We start from the raw sequence: 24,432 nt of genomic DNA on the forward strand, positions 1-24,432 counted from the left end.
ATAGTATGGGAGATACATTACCAAGGATATTATTACAAGATAAAGGATTTGCTTCATTGAACACATACAACAATGCATATTTCCACTGAGATCAGTGACCTTTGATGCCTATCACCAGTGATCAGTCAAGTAGAAACAGTCAAAATATTTTATCAGATTTTCTCAATTTTTGCATGATATTTTCATATACATGTATGTATACTTTGCTATCTGTACAATTTTTTACTGAAGTAGTGAATCAGAAACTTTTTTTTTTTAATCTAGAAGTGGCATTCAATTTACTTTGACAATTGTTGGCTAAAATAATAATAACAAAATATTTCTTATATCTGTTGTTCAAACTCAGGGAAGACTTTATACTGATGAATAATGTGACCAAGTTTGATGAATTAGTAAAGTTATTGTGCACACAATAACAATTATTAATGATGACGACAACGATGACGACAACAACGCCGGACACAAAATTTTTTCTTAATATACCTATCCATTCCATCTTTGATGGTACGAGCAAGGTAAAAATACAAACTGTGATTAGTTTAATAATTATCAATTTAATAATTATCAATTAAATGAGAACAAAGTAAATCAATTATATTTTACTGAATGCACAACAAAAAATAACTGAAGCTGCTTAAGGATGTAAAAGTCAGTAAGTCAGTTATTAGCTCCAGTGATTTTATGTCAGACATTTCCCTATGTAATGTCTGATATTAAACATACCAGGTACATTGAAATACAGTGGGTGAGAGGATGATGGACATGCTGGTCACACATGAAGTGCTGAATCATTAAAATATATCAAAAGATAAAAATAACTCTATTGACACTATTTTGACCTAGTCATCACTGATTGGCCAACACTTGATATCCCCTTGAGGCATGTAAATTGTGGAGGACACTAAAAGCTCAGATATTCACCAAAAGCTGATAGAAAATCACAAAAATTACTGCTTATCATGCTGCCTGTGACAAAGTAAGTTTTGCTTTCAAATTAAATTAAGAGATAACCTAATACACAAAACTAGTTAGTGTTTATGTTATAAAGTAAAAAATTTGACATGCACTACAGTCAAAATAAATAACATTCTAGCGTACTAAGAGCAAAGTCTACATGATCAAATTTGTGCATTTTAGTATTGATACGATGAAGGCATTTGAATCATAGGAACATTATTGGAAATTCAAAAGGATTTAACAGAAAAATTGAAATTCCCATGACATATTCCCATTTCCTGTCATTAGAAATAGTAAGTTTTTCCACCATCTCAAATGGTATGGTGAATTTGATTAGAATGAGATATGGAAACAATACAGTATGATACATGTATGTATACTTTGCTATCTGTACAATTTTTTACTGAAGTAGTGAATCAGAAACTTTTTTTTTTAATCTAGAAGTGGCATTCAATTTACTTTGACAATTGTTGGCTAAAATAATAATAACAAAATATTTCTTATAAATTATGATTATTTGTTTCTAATATGCATCACAATATTGTACATGCAAATTGTGTTATAGCTTTCTTTTCAAAACATGCTAAAAGTAATTAACAAATAACCAAGGATGCAAAACTTAAGCTGTCAGAAGCAGTATGTGCATGTTCACACACAACATTAAGTGTTTATTTTTATTGATATTTCAGTGAAAAATTACTTGACCTACCAGGAGTCCTACGGCTAGAACTCGGTGTATGTTCAATGGCATTTTCAGCGACTTCATTCTGCTGAACATCAACATCAAGGTGGAGTTTTCTTCTTTTAGGTCTGCTGGCTTTTTCGCCATCAAGAACAGGGGAGGTGCACAAATTAAACGGTGAAAGAGCTTGAAAGCACTCATTAACATAAAGATTGACAGTGCAACGTGAATTCTGACAGTGTGCCATGGACACATAATGGTCTGATGAGACAACATACAAGAGGGGCAAGTCAACAATGATGAAAATCAAACCAAAGAACAGCAAACGAAGCAAAACAAATGAAGGCAGGAGATAAAGAATGAAAGAAGGGTGGAGAAAAGGGAAGAAATATGGATCAACATTTTTTAAATGCAAAGTCAGAAGTTTTAGAACCTTATAGTAGGAGAAGTTTAGCCATTACAATAAATATACATGTTTGATGTAGGTGGTCACAGATAAGGCACATTGAGGTCAAAGGTTCAACAATTACTAATTACAAATAAATAAACAAACATTGTTAGTAGATGAAATAAATACACAATTCAAGACATTTTTGTCTTTCATATTCTCTGTACAATCAGACAAAACACAGAAGCATTTCAATGTTACAGTCTTGCTAAGTAATTCATGACAGCATAATTCTTAATCTGTGCATGCCTTCATTAGTATTCACACATAGGTTAATCAACTTAAATCATTTTTGGCATCATTACTGATGATGGTTATAACTTCGTTTATGCTTTTTACTATTATGATACGTTTTTAGGAGGCTTACCCTAAGTTCACATTTCTCTGTTAGTTATGGTTCCTTTTTGTGTAAGCTTAGGCAAGATTCGGTGAGCCCCCCTTTTGGCAATAAAAATATTCTTTCATTAAACCGGTGTCTGCGTCATAATTGGCTATTAACATGCCACTAGTCTTTACAGTTTTAATTTTTGTAAAAATAGACATCATATTTGCTCTACTAGTGGGGCATCTCCAATAAAAGCACACATGTATGTGTGAGGGTAGAAATCGTTACTTTGCACCTACTGAATGCGCTGGTGCATTTCCCAAAATAAGCATTGTGTGCTCCCTAGTTGAGCCATCATTCTGCATAGAGAAAATTCATACTGCGCCCATTCTGGGTTCAGCATTTTAAAAATGTGTTGTGTTTTTGCTTTGTTTTTTAATAGGTGTATCTACGCTCTGTGACACGCTCAAATATAAAATATTACTATTTCAGAAAAATAAACAAATTACACAATTATGCTCCTAGAAAACGTCAATAAAATTTATCAATGCAATCAGGATGATTTCATGTGAAATACTGTTATAACATTTGTAGGGACATCAAAAAGTACAAAGCTAATGGAAACAAATTAAAGGAATTGGCTAACTAAAATTTGGTAAAATTGGCAGATTAAAAGAGGTAGCGTGACATTGAGTCAGACATACTGATACGCAAATAAATAATCTGTGAAACAAACAGGAATACAGACTAACCACTAAGTGTAAAATAGTGTTGTGGCACACTTACACGGGATGGTAAAAAACACCCAAATATGGATTATGAAAACAATTATGAAAACAATACTATGAAATACTTTATTTTAGCTGGAATTAATTTTCCCTAAAAAAACTTTTTGGGTGTTTTGTAAGGAATTTATTTTCACTGATTTTTGGCGAGTTGAATGTAAAATATAGGAAAAAAACAAAACAAGTTGATGCAGCCATTTCCAGTCTCAGATGGTTTTCAGATAGTTCGAAAATTTCAGAATAATAATATTTGAACACTGATTTGCCCAACTAACACACGCTAACGTTTTTTTTTTTTAGAAAATATTATGATTCGAGTAACAACTACAATAATTTGAGCAACATGTTTCATTTATACAGAAAGAACAAATAATTCCCAGAGATACAATGTACAATAGTTGTTTATCGAATAGCCATTAAGAAAAAAAGTCTGATATCACTGTCACACTTTGTCTTAACCATTTCTGTTTATTATTCAAGTCACTCAAACAAAAGAAATGCAAATATCAGCATTATGAGTGGTAGTGAATAAACATTGTATTGTCATTTATTAATTGTCACTATTAAATAAATTAGAAAACATAATTTTCAATGCAAATAATAATCTCACGACAATAACCAAATTGAACATAAAACTACAATATTGTTAGCTAATAAAAACAGTTCGGGAATTGCGTATTTCTTCGTAAAATAGATCTGGGCATTTTTAAAACAACAGGAGATGCGTTCAGGACATTTTGACCTTTGCAGCTGTGTAAGTTACAAGTAACTGAATGTCTTAGTATATACCTCAAATAGTTTTCCAATATATAATGAGCAACTTTGAAACAATATTTCTTGCTGTTCCGGATTTTGTGCAAGGTTTTCGATATACTGTAAAACATGTTGAAAAAAGTGACATGCAATTTTAATGAATTGTGGTTAAATGATGTAATATTGAAATGTTGATTAAGCAAATCTCTCTTGTCATTGTTGATTTCCTGTTTTAACAATACTTTTCTGTCACATGCCAAAACAAATGGGCAGTTATCACCTCCATAAAAACAAAGAAAAACTGCCAAGTGTAATTAGGAAGCGCCCCAGATTTTTAGATTCTGGATTACTGTATACAAATCCCCAAGCCTTGGTCATTTAGAATTTATAATAAAGTCATTAGCGACATCCAGAATTAGCAAATCACTTCTCTTGCTGAATTCGCTAAAAAGACATGCAGGCGAAAAAGACATGTTATACAGTATTTTCAGGAAGGGTATATCGCTGCATTTTGAGCCGGTGTCGTATACATGATATCTCTCAGCGTATCTCATCTCCGCAACATTTACTAGATATGATAAGAAATGATAACCTAAACAAACGTGGCCGGTATTACCTCAATAGAAAGCGTTACAACTACGTAACAGTTGACCTAGGTTGCATCCTATAAAACAACGTTGCATTGCTTAACGATGGCGCAGAATGTATACGATAGTTTGATAAAAATAATTCTGTAAAAGTGATGATTGATGGCCCAGAATGATGGCACAAGAAGGGGGCGCATGATGCTTATTGCATGAAATGCGTCTGCTGGTGCAAAGTACAGATTTCGATCTTCACACAAACCTCAAAAGACAGTATACTGAATCATTAAAATATGACCTATTTTGACCATATATGCACTCCTGTAATTTAAGTTAGCTTATGCACTACCGGTACCAACAGAGCAAATATGCTATACTGTATTTGCTCTATAATTACTAGTGTGCAAACACCCAAAAATTACATTCACTGTATGCTGCACCATTGAAATATGACTTATTTTGACACACATCTGTCATTTATGTAAGTACATGTTCTAGTCATAAAGCAAATACAGTATAGTACTAAACTTTATTCAACCTTTATGTAAAAATCTAACTTATTTACTTATTAAAGAGTCAAGTGAGTATGAAAAATGTAAAAAAATAAACACTTACCACTGGGAAGGAAATTAGCATTGGATTCACCAACTTGTAACTGCATCTGCTGCTGTGGAACAGACCTTCCTCGCCGTGTTCTTTTAGCAATAGTACTTAACTGCTGTTGGAATTCAAGTCGTTTTGTTTTATTTCCGTTCACAGAGTCACTAATATATTTAGCATCTAGCACTGCTTGATGATGTTTTAGTACACGCACAGTTTCCAACCACTGATCCTGTTCACTTTCCCATGTATCAATTCTTAACCACTCTGATGATTCTGTAGCAACATTACACATGGCCACGCGATGTTTACAAGATAATAAACCCTAAAAATAAATAAAAGAAAGTGTCTAATAACATGACACACAACTACAAAGTGAGAAAACATCATTAGCAGGTGATGTTGTGATGGCAACATTGTGAATACATAGATTGATTTCCATTTATAGTGATGGATATCATTTCTGAGTTTTAAGATGACATATGAGTGACATGCCAAACTTGGCCAAGGTTTGAGCTATTGTAACGACACACAAAAAAAAAGTTTAAATACGAGTCAAAAAACAACAACAACAACAGTTATATCCATGTTTCACACAATGACAACACATCATTCACATCAAATGACATAAATGTCCTGTTATATCCATGTTTCACACAATGACAACACATTATTCACATCAAATGACATAAATGTCCTGTTATATCCATGTTTCACACAATGACAACACATCATTCACATCAAATGACATAAATGTCCTGTTATATCCATGTTTCACACAATGACAACACATCATTTACATCAAATGGCGTAAATGTCCTGTTATATCCATGTTTCATACAATGACAACACATTATTCACATCAAATGACATAAATGTCCTGTTATATCCATGTTTCACACAATGACAACACATCATTTACATCAAATGGCGTAAATGTCCTGTTATATCCATGTTTCACACAATGACAACACATTATTCACATCAAATGACGTAAATGTCCTGTTATATCCATGTTTCACACAATGACAACACATCATTTACATCAACTGACGTAAATGTCGTGTTATATCCATGTTTCACACAACGAAAACACATCATTCCCATGAAATGACATAAATGTCCTGTTATATCCATGTTTCACACAATGACAACACATCATTCACATCAAATGACATAAATGTCCTGTTATATCCATGTTTCACACAATGACAACACATCATTTACATCAAATGGCGTAAATGTCCTGTTATATCCATGTTTCACACAATGACAACACATTATTCACATCAAATGACATAAATGTCCTGTTATATCCATGTTTCACACAATGACAACACATTATTCACATCAAATGACATAAATGTCCTGTTATATCCATGTTTCACACAATGACAACACATTATTCACATCAAATGACATAAATGTCCTGTTATATCCATGTTTCACACAATGACAACACATTATTCACATCAAATGACATACATGTCCTGTTATATCCATGTTTCACACAATGACAACACATTATTCACATCAAATGACATAAATGTCCTGTTATATCCATGTTTCACACAATGACAACACATTATTCACATCAAATGACATAAATGTCCTGTTATATCCATGTTTCACACAATGAAAACACATCATTCACATCAAATGACATAAATGTCCTGTTATATCCATGTTTCACACAATGACAACACATTATTCACATCAAATGACATAAATGTCCTGTTATATCCATGTTTCACACAATGACAACACATTATTCACATCAAATGACATAAATGTCCTGTTATATTCATGTTTCACACAATGAAAACACATCATTCACATCAAATGACATAAATGTCCTGCTATATCCATGTTTCACACAATGACAACACATTATTCACATCAAATGACATAAATGTCCTGTTATATCCATGTTTCACACAATGACAACACATTATTCACATCAAATGACAAATGACCTGTTATATCCATGTTTCACACAATGAAAACACACCATTCACATCAAATGAGATAAATGTCCTGTTATATCCATGTTTCACACAATAACAACACATTATTCACATCAAATGACAAATGACCTGTTATATCCATGTTTCACACAATGACAACACATCATTCACATCAAATGACAAATGTCCTGTTATATCCATGTTTCACACAATGACAACACATTATTCACATCAAATGACATAAATGTCCTGTTATATCCATGTTTCACACAATGACAACACATCATTTACATCAAATGATGTAAATGTCATGTTATATCCATGTTTCACACAATGACAACACATCATTTACATCAAATGGCGTAAATGTCCTGTTATATCCATGTTTCATACAGTAACACATCATTCCCATGAAATGACATAAATGTCCTGTTATATCCATATTTCACACAATGACAAGACATCATTTACATCAAATGGCGTAAATGTCATGTTATATCCATGTTTCACACAATGACAACACATCATTCACATCAAATGACATAAATGTCCTGTTATATCCATGTTTCAAACAATGACAACACATCATTTACATCAAATGACGTAAATGTCCTGTTATACCCATGTTTCATACAATGACAACACATCATTCACATCAAATGACATAAATGTCCTGTTATATCCATGTTTCACACAATGACAACACATCATTTACATCAAATGACGTAAATGTCCTGTTATACCCATGTTTCATACAATGACAACACATCATTCACATCAAATGACATAAATGTCCTGTTATATCCATGTTTCACACAATGACAACACATCATTCACATCAAATGACCTGTTATACCCATGTTTCATACAATGACAACACATCATTCACATCAAATGACATAAATGTCCTGTTATATCCATGTTTCACACAATGACAACACATCATTTACATCAACTGACGTAAATGTCCTGTTATATCCATGTTTCACACAATGAAAACACATCATTCACATCAAATGGCGTAAATGTCCTGTTATATCCATGTTTCATACAATGACAACACATCATTCACATCAAATGACAAATGTCCTATTATATCCATGTTTCAAACAATGACAACACATCATTTACATCAAATGACGTAAATGTCCTGTTATACCCATGTTTCATACAATGACAACACATCACTCACATCAAATGACAAATGTCCTATTATATCCATGTTTCAAACAATGACAACACATCATTTACATCAAATGACGTAAATGTCCTGTTATATCCATGTTTCAAACAATGACAACACATCACTCACATCAAATGACGTAAATGTCCATGTTTCATACAATGACAACACATCATTCACATCAAATGACAAATGTCCTATTATATCCATGTTTCACACAATGACAACACATCATTCACATCAAATGACATAAATGTCCTGTTATATCCATGTTTCACACAATGACAACACATCATTCACATCAAATGACATAAATGTCTAGTTACCAGTGTTTACTCTAGGACGCGCGATTGCGCGATTCCCCGCCTACTACACTTTGTGTGCCCTTAAAAAAAATTACTCCAAGGGCGAAAATCGCCCCTTTTCTCACTGCCCATTGAATTCTTTTAATGATGGTCTGTGCGTGTATTGGACTGCGACGTGCCTAGTAGCTTGCTGATACAAATAACAATCATCATCTGGCATATTTCGTTTAAAATTGTGCATCCTTATATTTAAAAACATTACATAGTAACCTTCTTCAGGTATGTGTACGTAAGTTGGAATAGCCCACATTGAGTTTCTGGAGTGCGTGTGTGATAGGTCGACGCGTTAAGCATCTTGGCGTGGCAACAATAAATTGTTCTTCCCACTTGTTGCGTGATTTAATTAATTATTTCACGCGTCCAAATCATTTAAAGTGCCTGTGAAATGGCTGCTATTTTCACGCCTAAAATTATCCATTGATACATAAATATTATTAATTTTTATGTTTCTAAGCATGAATTATTTTTTTGAGTGAAAAAATGTGTTTTCAACTCAATCTACGGCAACTTTATTTTTGTGTATTTTAAAACGAGGCTCCTCATTAGCTTCTTATTTGCATACAGAAATTCCCCTTGTGACGTCAGAAGGGGAAGTCGCATGGCAGCTTGCATTGCCGATACGTGTAAATAAGGCAAATTTCTTGTGCAGTTTTCTCGTCTTTGACTAAATTTTCACTTATGTACTTGTTCGTCGAGGAGGAATGGACCATAATGAACACATAGTATCAATTTTTGTTGCATGGGGGTTGAGTTAGATGCGAAATATGTCCGTTCTGGTGTAGCTGGTCAACTGGACCGTCACCGGCACACGTTTGTACACTGTCGCAATGGCACAGGCACTTTAAAAAATATTTATTATCATATGAATTTGCAGTGTTATATGTAACACAACACCACTTGATGTATGCGTCACGTTTAATAAATTACGTTGGGTTTTCGATTCACCAATGGAGCTCATGATGCACCGTTGTTTCACGGTTGACATCTCCGGTGATACCAACAAGAAACTCATAGTGCTAGCGATGATTTCGATTGAAGACCAACTTTAATCATTTTTACTCAAGAACTAAACATAACTACTGGCATATGGCAAGAAAAGTGTTTTAAAACAATGCATGCAGATCGTAACACTTGCTCATAGCACCCCAGCGTGAAAAACTAAGGCGCCATGTTGTTGAAAGTTTGAAAGTTCATCGCTACCATATATGGAAGCAACAAGTGACCTATTGCGTGAATTCACGTTTTTAATTGGATAACTGCTTGACACGCTGTCAAGCCCGCCAGATCGGCACAGCTCTCTGTTGTGCGTAGTTTAGAATTTCCGATTGCAACTAAATTAATTAAACAATGAGCTTGCATTATGTTTTTTTTAGGGAAAACGAGTGTGTACCCAGTTTTTTGGAATTTCCATCTTTGGCATAACTGGGTCACGGTGTTATTTTTTGGCTGATTTGCGTAATTTACAAAGCTGTATGGAACGAAACTGTTGTACGTGTGAAGTTCTCGCTGAACCTACCCATGCTAGATCACATCAAAACAAATGACTGTTTTCACACGTAAAAAAAACAAATCACTATTTAATGAATCGACTAAAAAAGATTCCATTAATTCACACACAATACAAAAAATATTTTCATTTGTAATCTTGAAAAAATAATATTTTTACCATGGCGAACTAGTTAACAACCCCACCCCCCCCCAAACTTACGCGTAGGTAACAGCCAAAAAAATGAATTAATTATGAGTGGTGCACGCAACTAAAACGTGTCTTGCGTTAATTATAGCAGCCAAAATGAAGCGGTCGCGTAATTTGATTACAAGTTTTTTTGGCCAAAAAGGTGAGCCAAAAATCAATTCTGATAGTGCAGCCACTGCTTACAGTACTAACAGAGATGATGTCATTCAGGATTTGCCAAGCACATCGCCCGATCCCGACCCGAGCCTGGGCAGCAGGAAATGTGATGACGGTGACACCACGGCAGCAAAAAAAAAGAAAATCAGCGTTTGGAAAGATAACTGGTTGGCGTTATACTCATGGTTGGAAAAACCACATGACGAGTTTGGAATGGTCTGTCGAATCTGCAGAGAAACTGGCAAAACTACGCCATTCTCAATCGATAGAGGATGCAGTAATTGCAAGACATCGACTCTGATGCGACATGCTGCCGGCGCCAAACACCGGGAAGCGTTCTGATGCGTTCTGATATGCAAACGGTGGTGTTGAATGCTTTGATGCAAAAACAAGATGCAGTGGTTGTTGCAATCAAATCTGTTTACTGGCTAGCTAAAGAAGCCATAGCAACTGATAAGTATTCAAGTTTATTAGACTTGTTAGACACCAGCGGCTGTGAGCCTGTAAAGAACCTTAATATTGCCCGCAACGCATCTTATCGATCACACACAACAGCCGAGGAATTGCAACAGGCTTGTGCGGATTCGACAAAAGCCAAAATAGTGAATGATATCCAGAAAAGTGAGTTCTTCAGCCTCTTAACCGATGAAAGTACCGATATATCAGTTACCGGCCGACTGGTGTTGTATACCCATAGCATTACCCCGGACTTTGATGTTCAATCTAACTGTCGAAAAAGACGCGACTTCTATAACAGAAACACTGCAATTCCGTAAAGGAAAATGGTCTCAAAACAACGAACATAGTTGAACTCTGGTGACCTTGCCCTTTGTTATATAATATAATTCCCTTTATTATAGTTTGTTTCAATATAAATATGCATTGTCATAATTAATTTTGAATACAAACAAGTTTTGGGGTTGAACCAACAGTGGGGAATCAGTCTACCGAATGTCCTTAAAAGATGTAAATATCTTACAAAAACATTGGTGCCTTATTTGTTTAATTATTTTAAGGGACATAATTTCCAGCTTTCTTCAAAGTAATTCAGATATTTTAGTAGTAAAAAAAAAAGTGCTGCATTTAGATGTGAATAGATTCATAAAACATGCAAGATAACAGAAAATTTTAGCTGGCTTTAGTCAAAGTATTTTGTACAGGTGTCTGTCAAAAATTAATGATTCACTGAGACAAATATGAACTGCCTCATTGTGTGACTACTGTATTATATGAAAAGTAAAACAAGCAGCCTATCGGCTGAGATAGCTCCGCTGTTAGCAATGCACATTTCAATTAAAGAACTGAAGACATCATTAGAAAATGAACAATATGAATAGTATCAAAGCAATCGGACTTACAGTTTTTAACAAGAAGTCGAAAATATCACTTTTTACCAAAAATTACAAAAATATTCACCAAAATAAATTAATTAGAGAATTGAAGATATCATCACAAAATGGACAAATCTGAGAGAGGTCCACATGTAGTACCTATATATGTAATATCAAAGCAATCGGACTTGCAGTTTTTAACAAGAAGTCGAAAATATCACTTTTTACCAAAAATATTCACCAAAATTAGAGAACTGAAGATATCATCACAAAATGAGCAAATCTGAGAAAGGTCTACATGTAGTATCTATATATGTAATATCAAAGCAATTGAACTATTGGTTTTTAACAAGAAGTCGAAAATATCACTTTTTACCAAAAATTACAAAAATATTCACCAAAATTAGAGAATTGAAGATATCATCACAAAATGAACAAATCTGAGAGACGTCCACATGTAGTACCTATATATGTAATATCAAAGCAATCGGACTTGCAGTTTTTAACAAGAAGTCGAAAATATCACTTTTTACCAAAAATGACAAAAATATTCACCAAAATTAGAGAATTGAAGATATCATCACGAAATGAACAAATCTGAGAGGTTCACATGTAGTACCTATATATGTAGTATCAAAGCAATTGCACTTGCGGTTTTTAACAAGAAGTCGAAAATATCACTTTTTACCAAAAATGACAAAAATATTCACCAAAATTAGAGAATTAAAGATATCATTACAAAATGAACAAATCTGAGAGAGGTCCACATGTAGTACCTATATATGTAATATCAAAGCAATTGCACTTGCGGTTTTTAACAAGAAGTCGAAAATATCACTTTTTACCAAAAATTACAAAAATATTCACCAAAATTAGAGAATTGAAGATATCAACATGAAATGAACAAACCTAAGAGAGTTCTACCCAAGGTACATATACACCAAGTATCAAAGCATTCAGGCTTGTAGTTTTCAAGAAGAAGTCGAAAAAGTAAAACATTGACACAGACGACGACGACGGACAATCACTCATATGATAAGCTCCGCTCGACAAAGTCGACAGCGGAGCTAAAAAAACACCCTTTATGAATAGCTATCATGTTGCAAGCTCTGCTTTGTATGCAAATCAACTTAAATAGTTAGTTGGTGTCCAGTGGAGGGAGAAGTCAACAGTACTGGTGCCTCCTGAGAATCTACATCTTCAAACACTGCAATCTTTGAAGTGCGTTTTTAAACTAGTATTATAAAAACTCTATCATTCTGTTCTAATAGCTGAAACATATTCCTGTGAGTTTTCATTTGTCGAATGAACTGTTTGTCAAATACAGAATACATATATTTTAGAATAATTTTCTTTTTAAAATGTGGATGAAATGTTTTGCTTTTAATGTATTTTTTATGTATTGTTTTTGATTTGATAACTTTGAACTAAACAGATTTTCTATTAGCTTCAGATCTTGATCAAAGTTAGGCACCCAGTTCATAGGAGTGCTTATATTGATTTTCTGACATCTTGTTTTCTGTAAAGATTTTATTGGTAGGTTTGCAAATGTGTATCAGACTGTGCAATCTCTCCATGAGTTGGTTTTGAAACCCAGTATGGGATTCTGAGATACATTACCAAGGATATTATTACAAGATAAATAATTTGCTTCATTGAACACATACAACAATGCAGTGATCAGTCAAGTAGAAACAGTCAAAATATTTTATCAGATTTTCTCAATTTTTGCATGATATTTTCATACAGGACATCTGTTGTTCAAACTCAGGGAAGACTTTATACTGATGAATAAGGTGACCAAGTTTGATAAAGTTTGGAATAGAATTAGTAAAGTTATTATGCACACAATAACAATTATTAACGACGACGACGACAACAACAACAACAACAACAACGACAACGACGACGACAACGACGACGACGACAACGACAACGCCAACGCCGGACAAAATTTTTCCCTTAATATACCTTTCCCTTCCATCTTTGATGGTACGGGCAAGGTAAAAATGCTTGGCCTGGGAAGTGACGGTGTGTCCGTAAAGGTAGGGAGGAAAAACGGTGTGAGTGCTAAATTAAAAGACATTAACCCGTTTCTTCTGAACGTACAATGCGTTGCACATCGGCTCGCTCTATGTACAAGCCAGGCTGCGTCAACACTGGATTATCTGAAAGAATACACAAATATTCTAACCAATCTTTTCTACTACTTTAAGGTATCTTCGCTCGGTTCATCGTGACTACAAGAGGTGGAAATAATGCTGGAAAGCCCACAACTCAAAGTAAAGGAAATTCACGAAATACGATGGTTTGCTTTTTATGATGCGTTGCAGACTGTGTACTGTTCGTGGAATGCACTGGTCACATTTTTCGACGCGCAGAACAAATCCAAAGACCCGAAAGCCGTCGGCCTATACGACAAATTAACACAATATAAATTTGTCGCAGTTACCCATATTTTGATGGACATTATTCCTATCGTTACTCATCTTAACCTTGTGTTTCAGAAAGATAAGATTGACATCGCCGCCATGAAGCCATGCAACCATCGAGCAATTGAAGCAGTACAAAGAGGGAAACGTGAAAAGGTTTTATGCAACTAAGTTCGAAGACGAGGTCAAAATCAGCGATGATGGGTCTTTGCAAACGTCTTTAATGGGCCATAATTTGAAGAATAGATCGAAACAAATTGGCGCCGTTAACATTGTGAAGAATGGGTTCATCAATAATTTGATAGACAACATAAATACACGCTTCCCGGAAGACAGTACCAGCGTTATTTCGGCATTCGATGTATTGACAAAGCGTCATCTCTCTTTCATACCCGCCGACCAATTATCAGATCACGGCAATGAGAAATTGGAGACTGTGATCGCATATTACGGTGTTGATAAAGTAAACAAGGAGGGCCAAGTTTACAAAGCTCTCATCGATCCAAACGAAACCCGACATGATGATGACTAGTGATGCAGCAGTGATGCATGTGACAATTTTACTTTACTGAGGAAATTGATAAACACGAATCATAAGGCCACGGTGTCAAATTTAATAACTTTGGCAAAGGCAGCTGTTGTTTTGCCTGTGAATACAGCAATCTGTGAGAGGGGATTCTCTGCCCAAAACAAGGTAAAAACGTCCCTTCGAAATCAATTAGAAGAGGCTTCTTTGAATCGTCTGCTCACCATCCTAGTAGAAGGTGCTCCTCTTGCGAAATTTGATGCCAGTGAAGCTCTCAAATTATGGCAAAGTAGAAAATCTAGATGTATTTTCCAGGTTTAGAGAAAACAAAAATAGTGATTTAATACTAAATATATGTTTCAGCTTTCCCTTTCAGCTTTTTGTGTTTTGGCAATTATTACTACAATTGTTCATGAAACATATTTCTCCGATTGTATGGTAACATGTGCAGAATGTTATTAAAGGGGAACCGATACTATAAATAAGGGTCAAGATGGCCACCGTATTAGTATGCTAATCCGAACCAAGCTGCTAACATTGTGGCGGGAGCTCCGTGAAATGTGCCATTTACGATGTTTGGAGATCGAGCTGTGGTTCCAAATACATATCCACGTGGCATGAATATGTACGCTAGCGATTACACTCATCTGGTTGGGCTTTTGATGTATAAATGTTGTTATTTTCTGTTGAAACGTGCCACGACCAGTGAAAATCACGAGTTTAAAATGGTGGCTAATGTATGCAAAATGCCTGTCAATCACAGTTTGAGTAAACGAAAATGTAAATCCCCTAGATGTTTCTTCAATCTACAAAGCTTGTTGGTTTACAAACAACCCCGGCAAACAGCATTATCGTTACGTAGTTTGTCTATGTCTAACCATCGGTAACACTAGGACATGACGATGTAAAACAGTAAACAATGTCAATAACATTAGGTTACGGGCTTTCAATTTAAAACCACTTAAAAATATCCTGTTGGAATGTAAAACACAATACCCAAGTCAAAACAACACTCACTCCTGACCCACAATCTTACGAATTTTACCATAGTCATTGACGCCTATTCAAGAGTACGATGTTTATTGTGGTTAGCGTGAATAGGTAAAGCTTCGCTTCGACAATGAGCTGTTATCACTGTAACAATGTTAAATTAGTTTTCAAATGGTCAGTTTATCATCGAAAACAACTAATTTTTTTTATTTAAAAAAATAAGTGTGGTCTTCCCATCAAAACCAGAGGTAAAAGATCATGCTGGAACATCGGCAAATCTCCTCCGTGTTGGTATTTGAACACGTTGGCATCACCAAGTATTTTGATTGGCTGATTAGCGATTTGACCTATCAGGTGTCGAGCATTTGCATGCGACCGGAGTCATTCGCGTACGATGAAACTAAATTGAAATTTACTTGCATTTCAGAACAATTCAACGAATTTACTTTTTTACTTTATTAATAATCACTACCAAGTAATAATAATTGTGAAACGCAGCATGATTGGATTGCGTTACCGTGATTATTTGCTACTAAGCAATGTAGTGTTCATTTTTTTAAACGCCAGAACGTTGTCGGTTACTACTATGTGGACATTTTTCCTTTGATTGTACGGCAAAGACTTGTGTTTTCTAAGGGATGAAACTTTTTGTATAACTTTCTAGACAGTCTGGAAAAAGGAAGGGGTACAGTGAATAAGTGTCAGACTGCAATGAGCTGCAAATGGTAGTAGTGTAATACTGGTAGGCGTACAGGAAATAACCGTTCTGTTAGAGGTTCCAAGTTTCGGATATCAACAAGACATTGGCCTGACTGCTTCGTATGGTGTTTTATTTTTCGCGAAATACTTCGACAACTCAAAACCGCGAAATCAGATGTTTCCACAGCACACATTACAGAGTACAAGAACTAAATACGCTATGCTTGAAATGCATGAACAACCAGGTCTTGGCATAAGAAAATAAATCAGTTTTTGTTTCTGTATTTGACTGTAGGGCGAAACGGCACCCAGACAACACCTCACAGGCAGTTCCAATTCATAATTTTTATAATAGATCGTTTTCGTTCATGCCTTCAACACGCATCAGGTTTTGTTTACGCTGGAGGTATCACCCATCTTTCCATGCATTGCGTCTATCAAACATTGTCTAGTGTTTTTTTTATACAATCCACGTCTGACAGCGGCGTTGTTGTTGCACAGACTTTGACCGTCACCCAGCCAGCTTTGCCTGTTGGTTGTAACGCAGGGTTGTAACAACGTCGATTTTATAATAAATACAATGCTGCAGATTGGTCGTTAAAATTGAGTCTACGGTAAAATTGTTTTGACAGAACGCTCTACTCCCCCTCACCGCTCATTTGATTTTGACTGTAAAGTCAACCCGACGTTCACCCACCAGATCACAAGAACTCAAATCTCACACGAGATACAAGCCAGTACCACCCATGTACATACGGGTTAGGCTTCACGGAAGACAAGGCTGTACATTTTGATTTTCCACATGAGTGTCGTAAACAGGTTACAAGATAAGCCTGTGATGTCGCGGCGACTTTTCTTTACTAATGATTTTGATATTTCCGTGTAATAACCTGTACTTATAATATACAGTAAACTTTTTTATTGTCGCCTTTACCAATTAGTCAATATTATATGGAAATTTGAGGGTAATAGTAAATACACGTTCTGTTTACCGATTTGTGGCAGAAATAGACAACACATCAAATGACATAAATGTCCGGTTATATCCATGTTCTATCTTGTATAAAGAATGCATCGTAATACCGCAATGATCGGGTTAGCTACAGGCTGTGTATAGTACATGTACAGTATATGTGCACATTTAAATTAGATTTTATCAGTAATTATTTTATTCCTGACAGGCAATTTCACAAAACACACACATTTATTCATTTTCGCAGTAACTCAGGAAATAGCAGTTATTCAAAAGAAAATAAGGGTACTACACTAAATAATTAGCTGTCAAAGTGATAGATTGCTCCATACAAGCAGATCTAAATTGCTCTAGATACAGCTCAGTGATCAATAGAAAAATAATATGAACAGACACTACCCAACTAGTTACTGGAATTTCACTACTGTTAAATGATCCAAACTACAATAAAATTAATACATGGCCATGCATATCTCCAGTAACTAATACTGGTAATATGGTCCATGCGTCAGCTTCACATTTAGGCTCACTAGGGTGAATAAAATGGTATATTCAACAAAGACTAAACAGTAATGGAGAATGAGAAATAAATTCTACGTGCAACACCCCTGCCCTTATTACTGAAAGTCTACCTATTTGTTGCACACATGACCATATCACAGAATTCTATTTTTCACAGTAAGATCCCCAAACCCAAAACATGCCATCATAATAGTTTATGAACAGATTATTTTATGAATAACAATTTTATCACCAAAATATGGTAAGTCAAATTATGTTGAAACAAGAACCCACTAATTTAAATAATTTCTGCTGGTAATAGTTACATTTAGCTAATCGCATTTTATAATGGATCGATAAAATTTCCAAATTTGAAGATGATCAGATAAATAGTTCGAATTATTTATTGTAATCATAAGAAGACATGAAATTTAACCAATATCAAGAAAAATATACATAAAACATGTACATTTTTGTACCAAACATTATTACTAATGCATTGCAATACAACTAATACTCATTCTCAAAGGCGTATTTCGCGGTTAGTGTTATTTACGAAAATATTTGTTTATAATTTTATAAACTTGCATTGACAATACCAACCCCAATTAGATATAATGTGTACATATTTTAATAAATAAAGATGTACTAACAAAAATGAAATATTAATTATTTCATATTTTATTATATAACCTGCACAAAAGTAATCAATATTTTTCCTTGCTAGAATGATATGTAACTTCATACAGGAATCCTGATAAAGTTCTGGCGATTTAGCAATATTAGAGATTGTCAACTTCCTGTGAATTTGATTATCTAACGTGTTTAGGTTCATGCGCTGCAAGTTGCAGAGCACGTACCTAAGAAGCCATCCCCCAGCAAATAATTAAGCCAAGACGGTTTCGATATCGAAATCAAGAAACTCTCCAATTTGACACAATCTGGGAAGTTCGAATTACTAAATGAAGTACGGGAAGACGAAGCTGAAATATCCAAGAACCAACACATACCAAAAATCTCAAAAGTGAATATTTGTGGTGTATTTTAATTCTAATCGAACCGGAAATGGGAATTTGTTAGTACTTTAAATAACATATTGGCGATACGCTCCACTAGGATTGCCCTTAAAATTGCCCTTTTGTGTGCGTGTCTGTGATTTCCACAGTTTTCACGTATTAATTCTTCTGTGATTTTTTTGGCTTGGCCGATTTTGTGGCAGGTATAAATTTGGCCCACCGTTGCCATAGCAAAAGCCAAAAAACTGATTTTTGAATAGCTTCGTGCCAAATGTATCTCCTCCTACAAATTTAGGATAAAACACTTCAGACATTCTACTCAGCTTGAGTGTGAGCAAACATTTATTGTTTTTTTTTTATGTATATTTTTATTACCGAGAAAATTTACTTCAAAGTTGGGGTAACTTTTCACTTCACCAGCAACAGCTTTAAACTCCTCTGTGATTTTTTTGGCTTGGCCAATTTTGTTCATATTCACCACTGCCAAAAACTGATATTTGAATACATTAGTCCCAAATGTCTTACCTCTTACCAGTCTTGTAATAACAGTGTTCAAATGATCATGCTTTTTATTTTGGCTATGCTGCACACCGGTAAGAGATCACCGGTGACGACATTATTACACTGTAACAACGTAATCCCAGCGCAACTTTGAATTTTGTATGAACTGTGAATGCTGCCTTCAATTTTGAAAATACTATTACAAAACGGTTGGAAATATTGAATAACAGCAGAATACGTCCTAGCAATATGTTTGTTTGTACGAACTTCGTATACGGTGCCCAGTTTTGGTTATAAACCGCCGTTAGCTTCACGTTCATGTCCTATCATGGCAACAACCGAAAACATGTTGCTTGTTTTTTGAGTGGAGCTGATTGCCAACCAGCCTATCGGCTTGTTTTAGTATAAGCTAGTAACAACATGTCAATAATTATGGGATGATTTGTAAGCATAAGATTGTTATGTGAACTTCGCTCATTAATGGAATACTGTGCGATGACGCTATTTTCAGGGCCTAACCGATTCAGACTTCTATAATGACTTTGTCCCGGGCCGGCCACACAACCAAAACAATCTGTCAGCCTTCACCGCCCACAGCATCGATATGATTTTACATTGCATAGAAATGAACACTTAATACATCTATCCCGGCCAGCAATCGAATCATTAATCTTCATGAGTGACGTAACTGGTATTTCCACCCATTTGCTTAGCGGTCCGTAAGTGAATGTTGTCAATTTCGAGTGTGTTTTAACGTACAGCGACGTGAACATTATTGTTACAATTTTTTGGCTTGAACATGATCTATATTTACCCAAAACAACAAACTTGAAACAAAAGTAACCGTCTGATCCAAAAACTTGCGTCTATGAAAATAGAGTCTTATTCCCCTTGCATTTCCAATCGAGAGATGGTCGGGCCAATCTACCATGATTGTTTGCTTATCAACAATTCAACCAAGTTGTTAGATAGATTGTTTATCAGAGGTGGCCGAGAACCAAAATTTGGGACATGAATCCTTCCGGCGACGAAAACTGTGATAATAACCAAGGGGTGAAGGACTTTTTACCTCGTCGATAGCGACCTAATAGATTCCGGGACAGTGATCAGTGAGGCCCCAAATTACACTCACTTTTATGAATTTAGAACGTGAATTCAGTTTTATTACAGACAACCGGGGAACAAACTTTGGTGATGTAATTTTCTCTGGTGAGAGAATAGTCAAGGATAAATAAACATGGTGACAATAATGCAACATTTTATTTCCCGTCTTTGCGAGTTTTCGTGCCCAGGAGATTTTATAAACTTATGGTCGTGAAATATGTTGTATTTTTTACCTACATTGTACTTACTAAATTCTTTCATTGAAAACACCAAAAATATTGCATAGTGACCCATTTGTGTTACTTGATTATAGATTCCTGGGGAACAAATATTAGTGCTGTAATTCATGCTGGTAGGGGAATAGGTGACAAAGGTCAAATACGTTTTTAAACGTTATTTTAACAACGAACGTTTTTGAAACGAATCAATTTTCTGGTTATCTCTGGTGCGACTGCAATCTTTGGAAAAAACTTGAGGGATCCATGTGAATTTCCCAACAAAGGTTTAAATGTTTTAGTTGTCTGTAGTGGGGCACTGGTGTGGAAAGCTGTCAAAAATGGTGACAACCTTCAAACGCATTAAAGATTTCTTGAATTTTGACGATAGGTACCTGAATATGAACTAAAATGTTATCGGCAAGACTCAGAATGCGACAGTGACAGCCACTGAAACGTAACTGAAGGCAAATGAACATGTCAAGCAAAAAGTTGTGGCGTCCTGAGGGGAATGGAAATCAGTTGATTTGAGAAAATTGAACGTACAGTACTCATTTCGCCGAACCTCCCGCCCGCTTCCGGATTTCGATCGCTTTTTTTTCGCTCGCTTTGTTCAATTCGACCGCGCAATTTCCGCTTTTTTTTCGACCGCGCAAATCCGGAAGTGTCCGCTCGCGCAATCGCTCGCTCGCTCGCCTGACAGCGAAACCGCCCGCATTTACAGTTCATTACCTACTGTTTCATGTACAAGTGTATCATTTTTGTTTTTCATGATGTTAAAATAAGAATAAATACAATCAGAAATTTATAGAACGACCGTTGAAAAAATACGGTGGATCACACGGCCATAAAAAATTGGTAATAATACATACGCGTAGTAATAATGTCCACCATAAACAAGATCGAACCAAACATGTGAAATCAAATACGACACTGACACAGACACAACTAATATGAAATAAAACCATTCTATTTTTGGTGGAGAGCGAAAAATGTCTACTGTAGAGTACGGTATTCGTTGAGTAACCGTGTGTAGGGTGATGGTTGTCATGCACGCCTGGTTTGGGTTTAACACGGGTCAAGTTGAAGTTATGTTAAAATCCGTGGCACCTATAACAATTGAAGAATATCTGCAGGAATAGTAAGACTGTGAAAAAAAATGACTGATCGATTGTTATAGAATGACTGTAGTGTACAATTTGTCAAACAAATACAATACTTGCAAATGTAATGTCGGCCAGCGCCCATCTTACTTGTCCGAAGTCAAAGGAGATCGCGTTTTTTAACTAGGCGACTGGCAAGCGGACTAACACGTTACATAAACTTGTTGAATTACAATTATGGTTTTTATTTTTGCGCCCAATGTCTCGTTATAAAATAAAGGATTCAAATTTTGCAGGGTATTCCGTTTTTTGCGAACTCTGGGCGAAATACTTTCATCAGCTGTACGTACGTAGTTCACTTATAGCCAAAACAAAGTTAGCTTGGACATTAAGTTGTGAGACGCGACAAAACAAACGCTGCCAGTGATAGATAGATAAAAGAACAAAATAAACGCAAACAAAGGCGCCGACCACACGCTTTGGAAATAAATAGAACGCGTTGCTAAGAGGAATCGCACCTGCATCTTGACGACGTCTCCGGTCATGAGCAGGGTTTGCCGCGTCTTAGAAAAATTGAAAGTTAAAAAGGAATCAGTGTCGGGGAACCATTCACAATGTTTGCATGAAAAGTCCCACGCGAAAGCGTTTTTTTTTCCTGTTACAAACACTATGGTACCTGAATCCCGATTAATTCATAAATATGAATCGGTAAGGGTCAATTTCCTGCAATCCTTCAAGATTAAATTTGCCTCCGAAAATCTTTCTAACGATGACCTGGAAGATTGCCATGATTGAGTGCCACCATTTCTGTTATAAGATTTATTCAGTATAATAATACAAATGTTCACCCCAACAGAGGTGGACATACAGTTTTAGCGACCCGAAGAGCTCATTGTCAACCGAGGCGAAGCACTACGATAAAGACTTTCCGTTTCCAATAAATAATAATAAAAAAAAACTTCTCGTTCCCGACATTATGAAATTCTTTCGTTTTGGGGGAAAAAACCTGGAAAAAAACCTGATTTTGACAAAATAATTTAGAAATTGATATTAAGAATAATTCATAACAAAATCCATATGTACCCATATTTTTTTTCCATAATTACTGATTACACACGAATATTACAGAAAAAAATAATTTGCTATATTATCTATATTTGCGCCTTTTATTTGTCTTGAATCGTGACTGAAAGGAGCTGGATGAAATTACAAACTATGTAGTGTGTTCGACAACTCATGTATGAACAACAATTTTAATAAATATGATTTTACTTGGTAAAATTACTGTATTTTTCTACATAAAAACAAAATAATTTCATAATGTCTATGTTATCATAGCGTTGTTGGTAATAGTTGAAAATGATACATCCACGTGAACCTGCTTATATGAGATCGAAGGAGTCTCTATTTACAACAGCCGTATACATCTAACTGCGTCATCGCTAAGTTTCCTTGTGGACCACGAGCCCTGTTGCTTGTTTGCACGTTATCATGTTCACACAATCGCAGACATTATTTGTAAGGGTGCCCTTTGAAATGGCACATTTTCTCGATGTTTTAGGGAGTACTCTGCGGGTATATGGCTTGTTCTCACATCAGCATAATTTTCCTCGAGTTCACTCATTGCTTTCCCACATGCACTTCTCGTTCTTTGCTGCTAACTTTTTTGCACTCTAATATGGTGTTGTTTTTGTCTTTCTAAACATCGAGTTTTTTTTTGACATTCAACGAGATCGCTTGAATTTTGAATTTGATGACGGTTCGAATTTATCCACTTTTACAGTGATCAACATTGCGTTCGAGTAGAGTTACTAGTAATTACAAGCCTGATTAACATTTTTCTTGCGGTGTTTTTTGTCAATGTATTAAATATAAGGGCTTTGGGAAATAACATAATTATATTGCGCGAGTGAAAGAGTTTGGTGAGACTGTCACAACACGTTTTATTTATTTCCAACGCGCGTGGTCGGCGCCTCTGATTGCGTTTATTTTGTATTTTTGTTTTCAAAATGTATCACTGGCTCCGTTTGTTTTGTTTTCCTCAACAAATTAACTGTTCCGAGATCTCTTTCATTTTTCGCCCGGCTGCTGCCAATCCAATAATTCGTCGCCACATGTACTCAGACAAGCGATTAATCGTCACAGTCATTATACTAGTAGTTTAAGTCCAATTGATTTGTAGAAATTCAGCTATGCGATAATTATATGTGCAGTTTTGTTTTGCGCACCCAGACACGAGCAAAAGTTAACCAATAGATTTTCTGAACTACAGCATTCGTATTACTTGTGCAAATTGAGTAAGGGTCATAGTGTGAGTTGCGTTCGCAAATAACAAAGTGTCAAATTATTTTGAGCGCCGTTCGGAATAAAATTAGTCAAAATCACACACAGAGACACACATACAACACACAAATACTAGTACTCAATACATATCGCGATTGACCAGTTATATAGTTGAACTACACACAAGGACGTAAATATGTAAATACAGGTCACAGTTCGACTTGCGTAGCAAACATTACAATGTGTCAAGTGATTTG

At 35.4% G+C, this 24,432-nt stretch overlaps 1 protein-coding gene across 2 annotated transcripts in view; it reads right to left on the minus strand.

Moving 5' to 3' along the window:
• The window catches only part of LOC102805619 (nicotinamide/nicotinic acid mononucleotide adenylyltransferase 1-like), a 77,213-nt gene that overhangs the window by 33,687 nt on the left and 19,094 nt on the right, over positions 1-24,432 (minus strand). Inside the window, exons 3-4 of one of the 2 annotated variants that reach the window (XM_085504137.1) lie at positions 5,150-5,459; positions 1,667-1,774 (exon numbers count right to left, since the gene is read on the minus strand). In XM_085504137.1, the coding sequence (XP_085360263.1) occupies positions 1,667-1,774; positions 5,150-5,459 (418 nt within the window). Of the gene's footprint in view, positions 1-1,666; positions 1,901-5,149; positions 5,460-24,432 lie in introns of both variants that reach the window. The other variant, XM_085504136.1, reaches the window with a different exon arrangement.

This window comes from Saccoglossus kowalevskii, chromosome 10, assembly GCF_978046115.1.
Source record: "Saccoglossus kowalevskii chromosome 10, keSacKowa6.1, whole genome shotgun sequence".
NCBI classification, from domain to species: domain Eukaryota; kingdom Metazoa; phylum Hemichordata; class Enteropneusta; family Harrimaniidae; genus Saccoglossus; species Saccoglossus kowalevskii.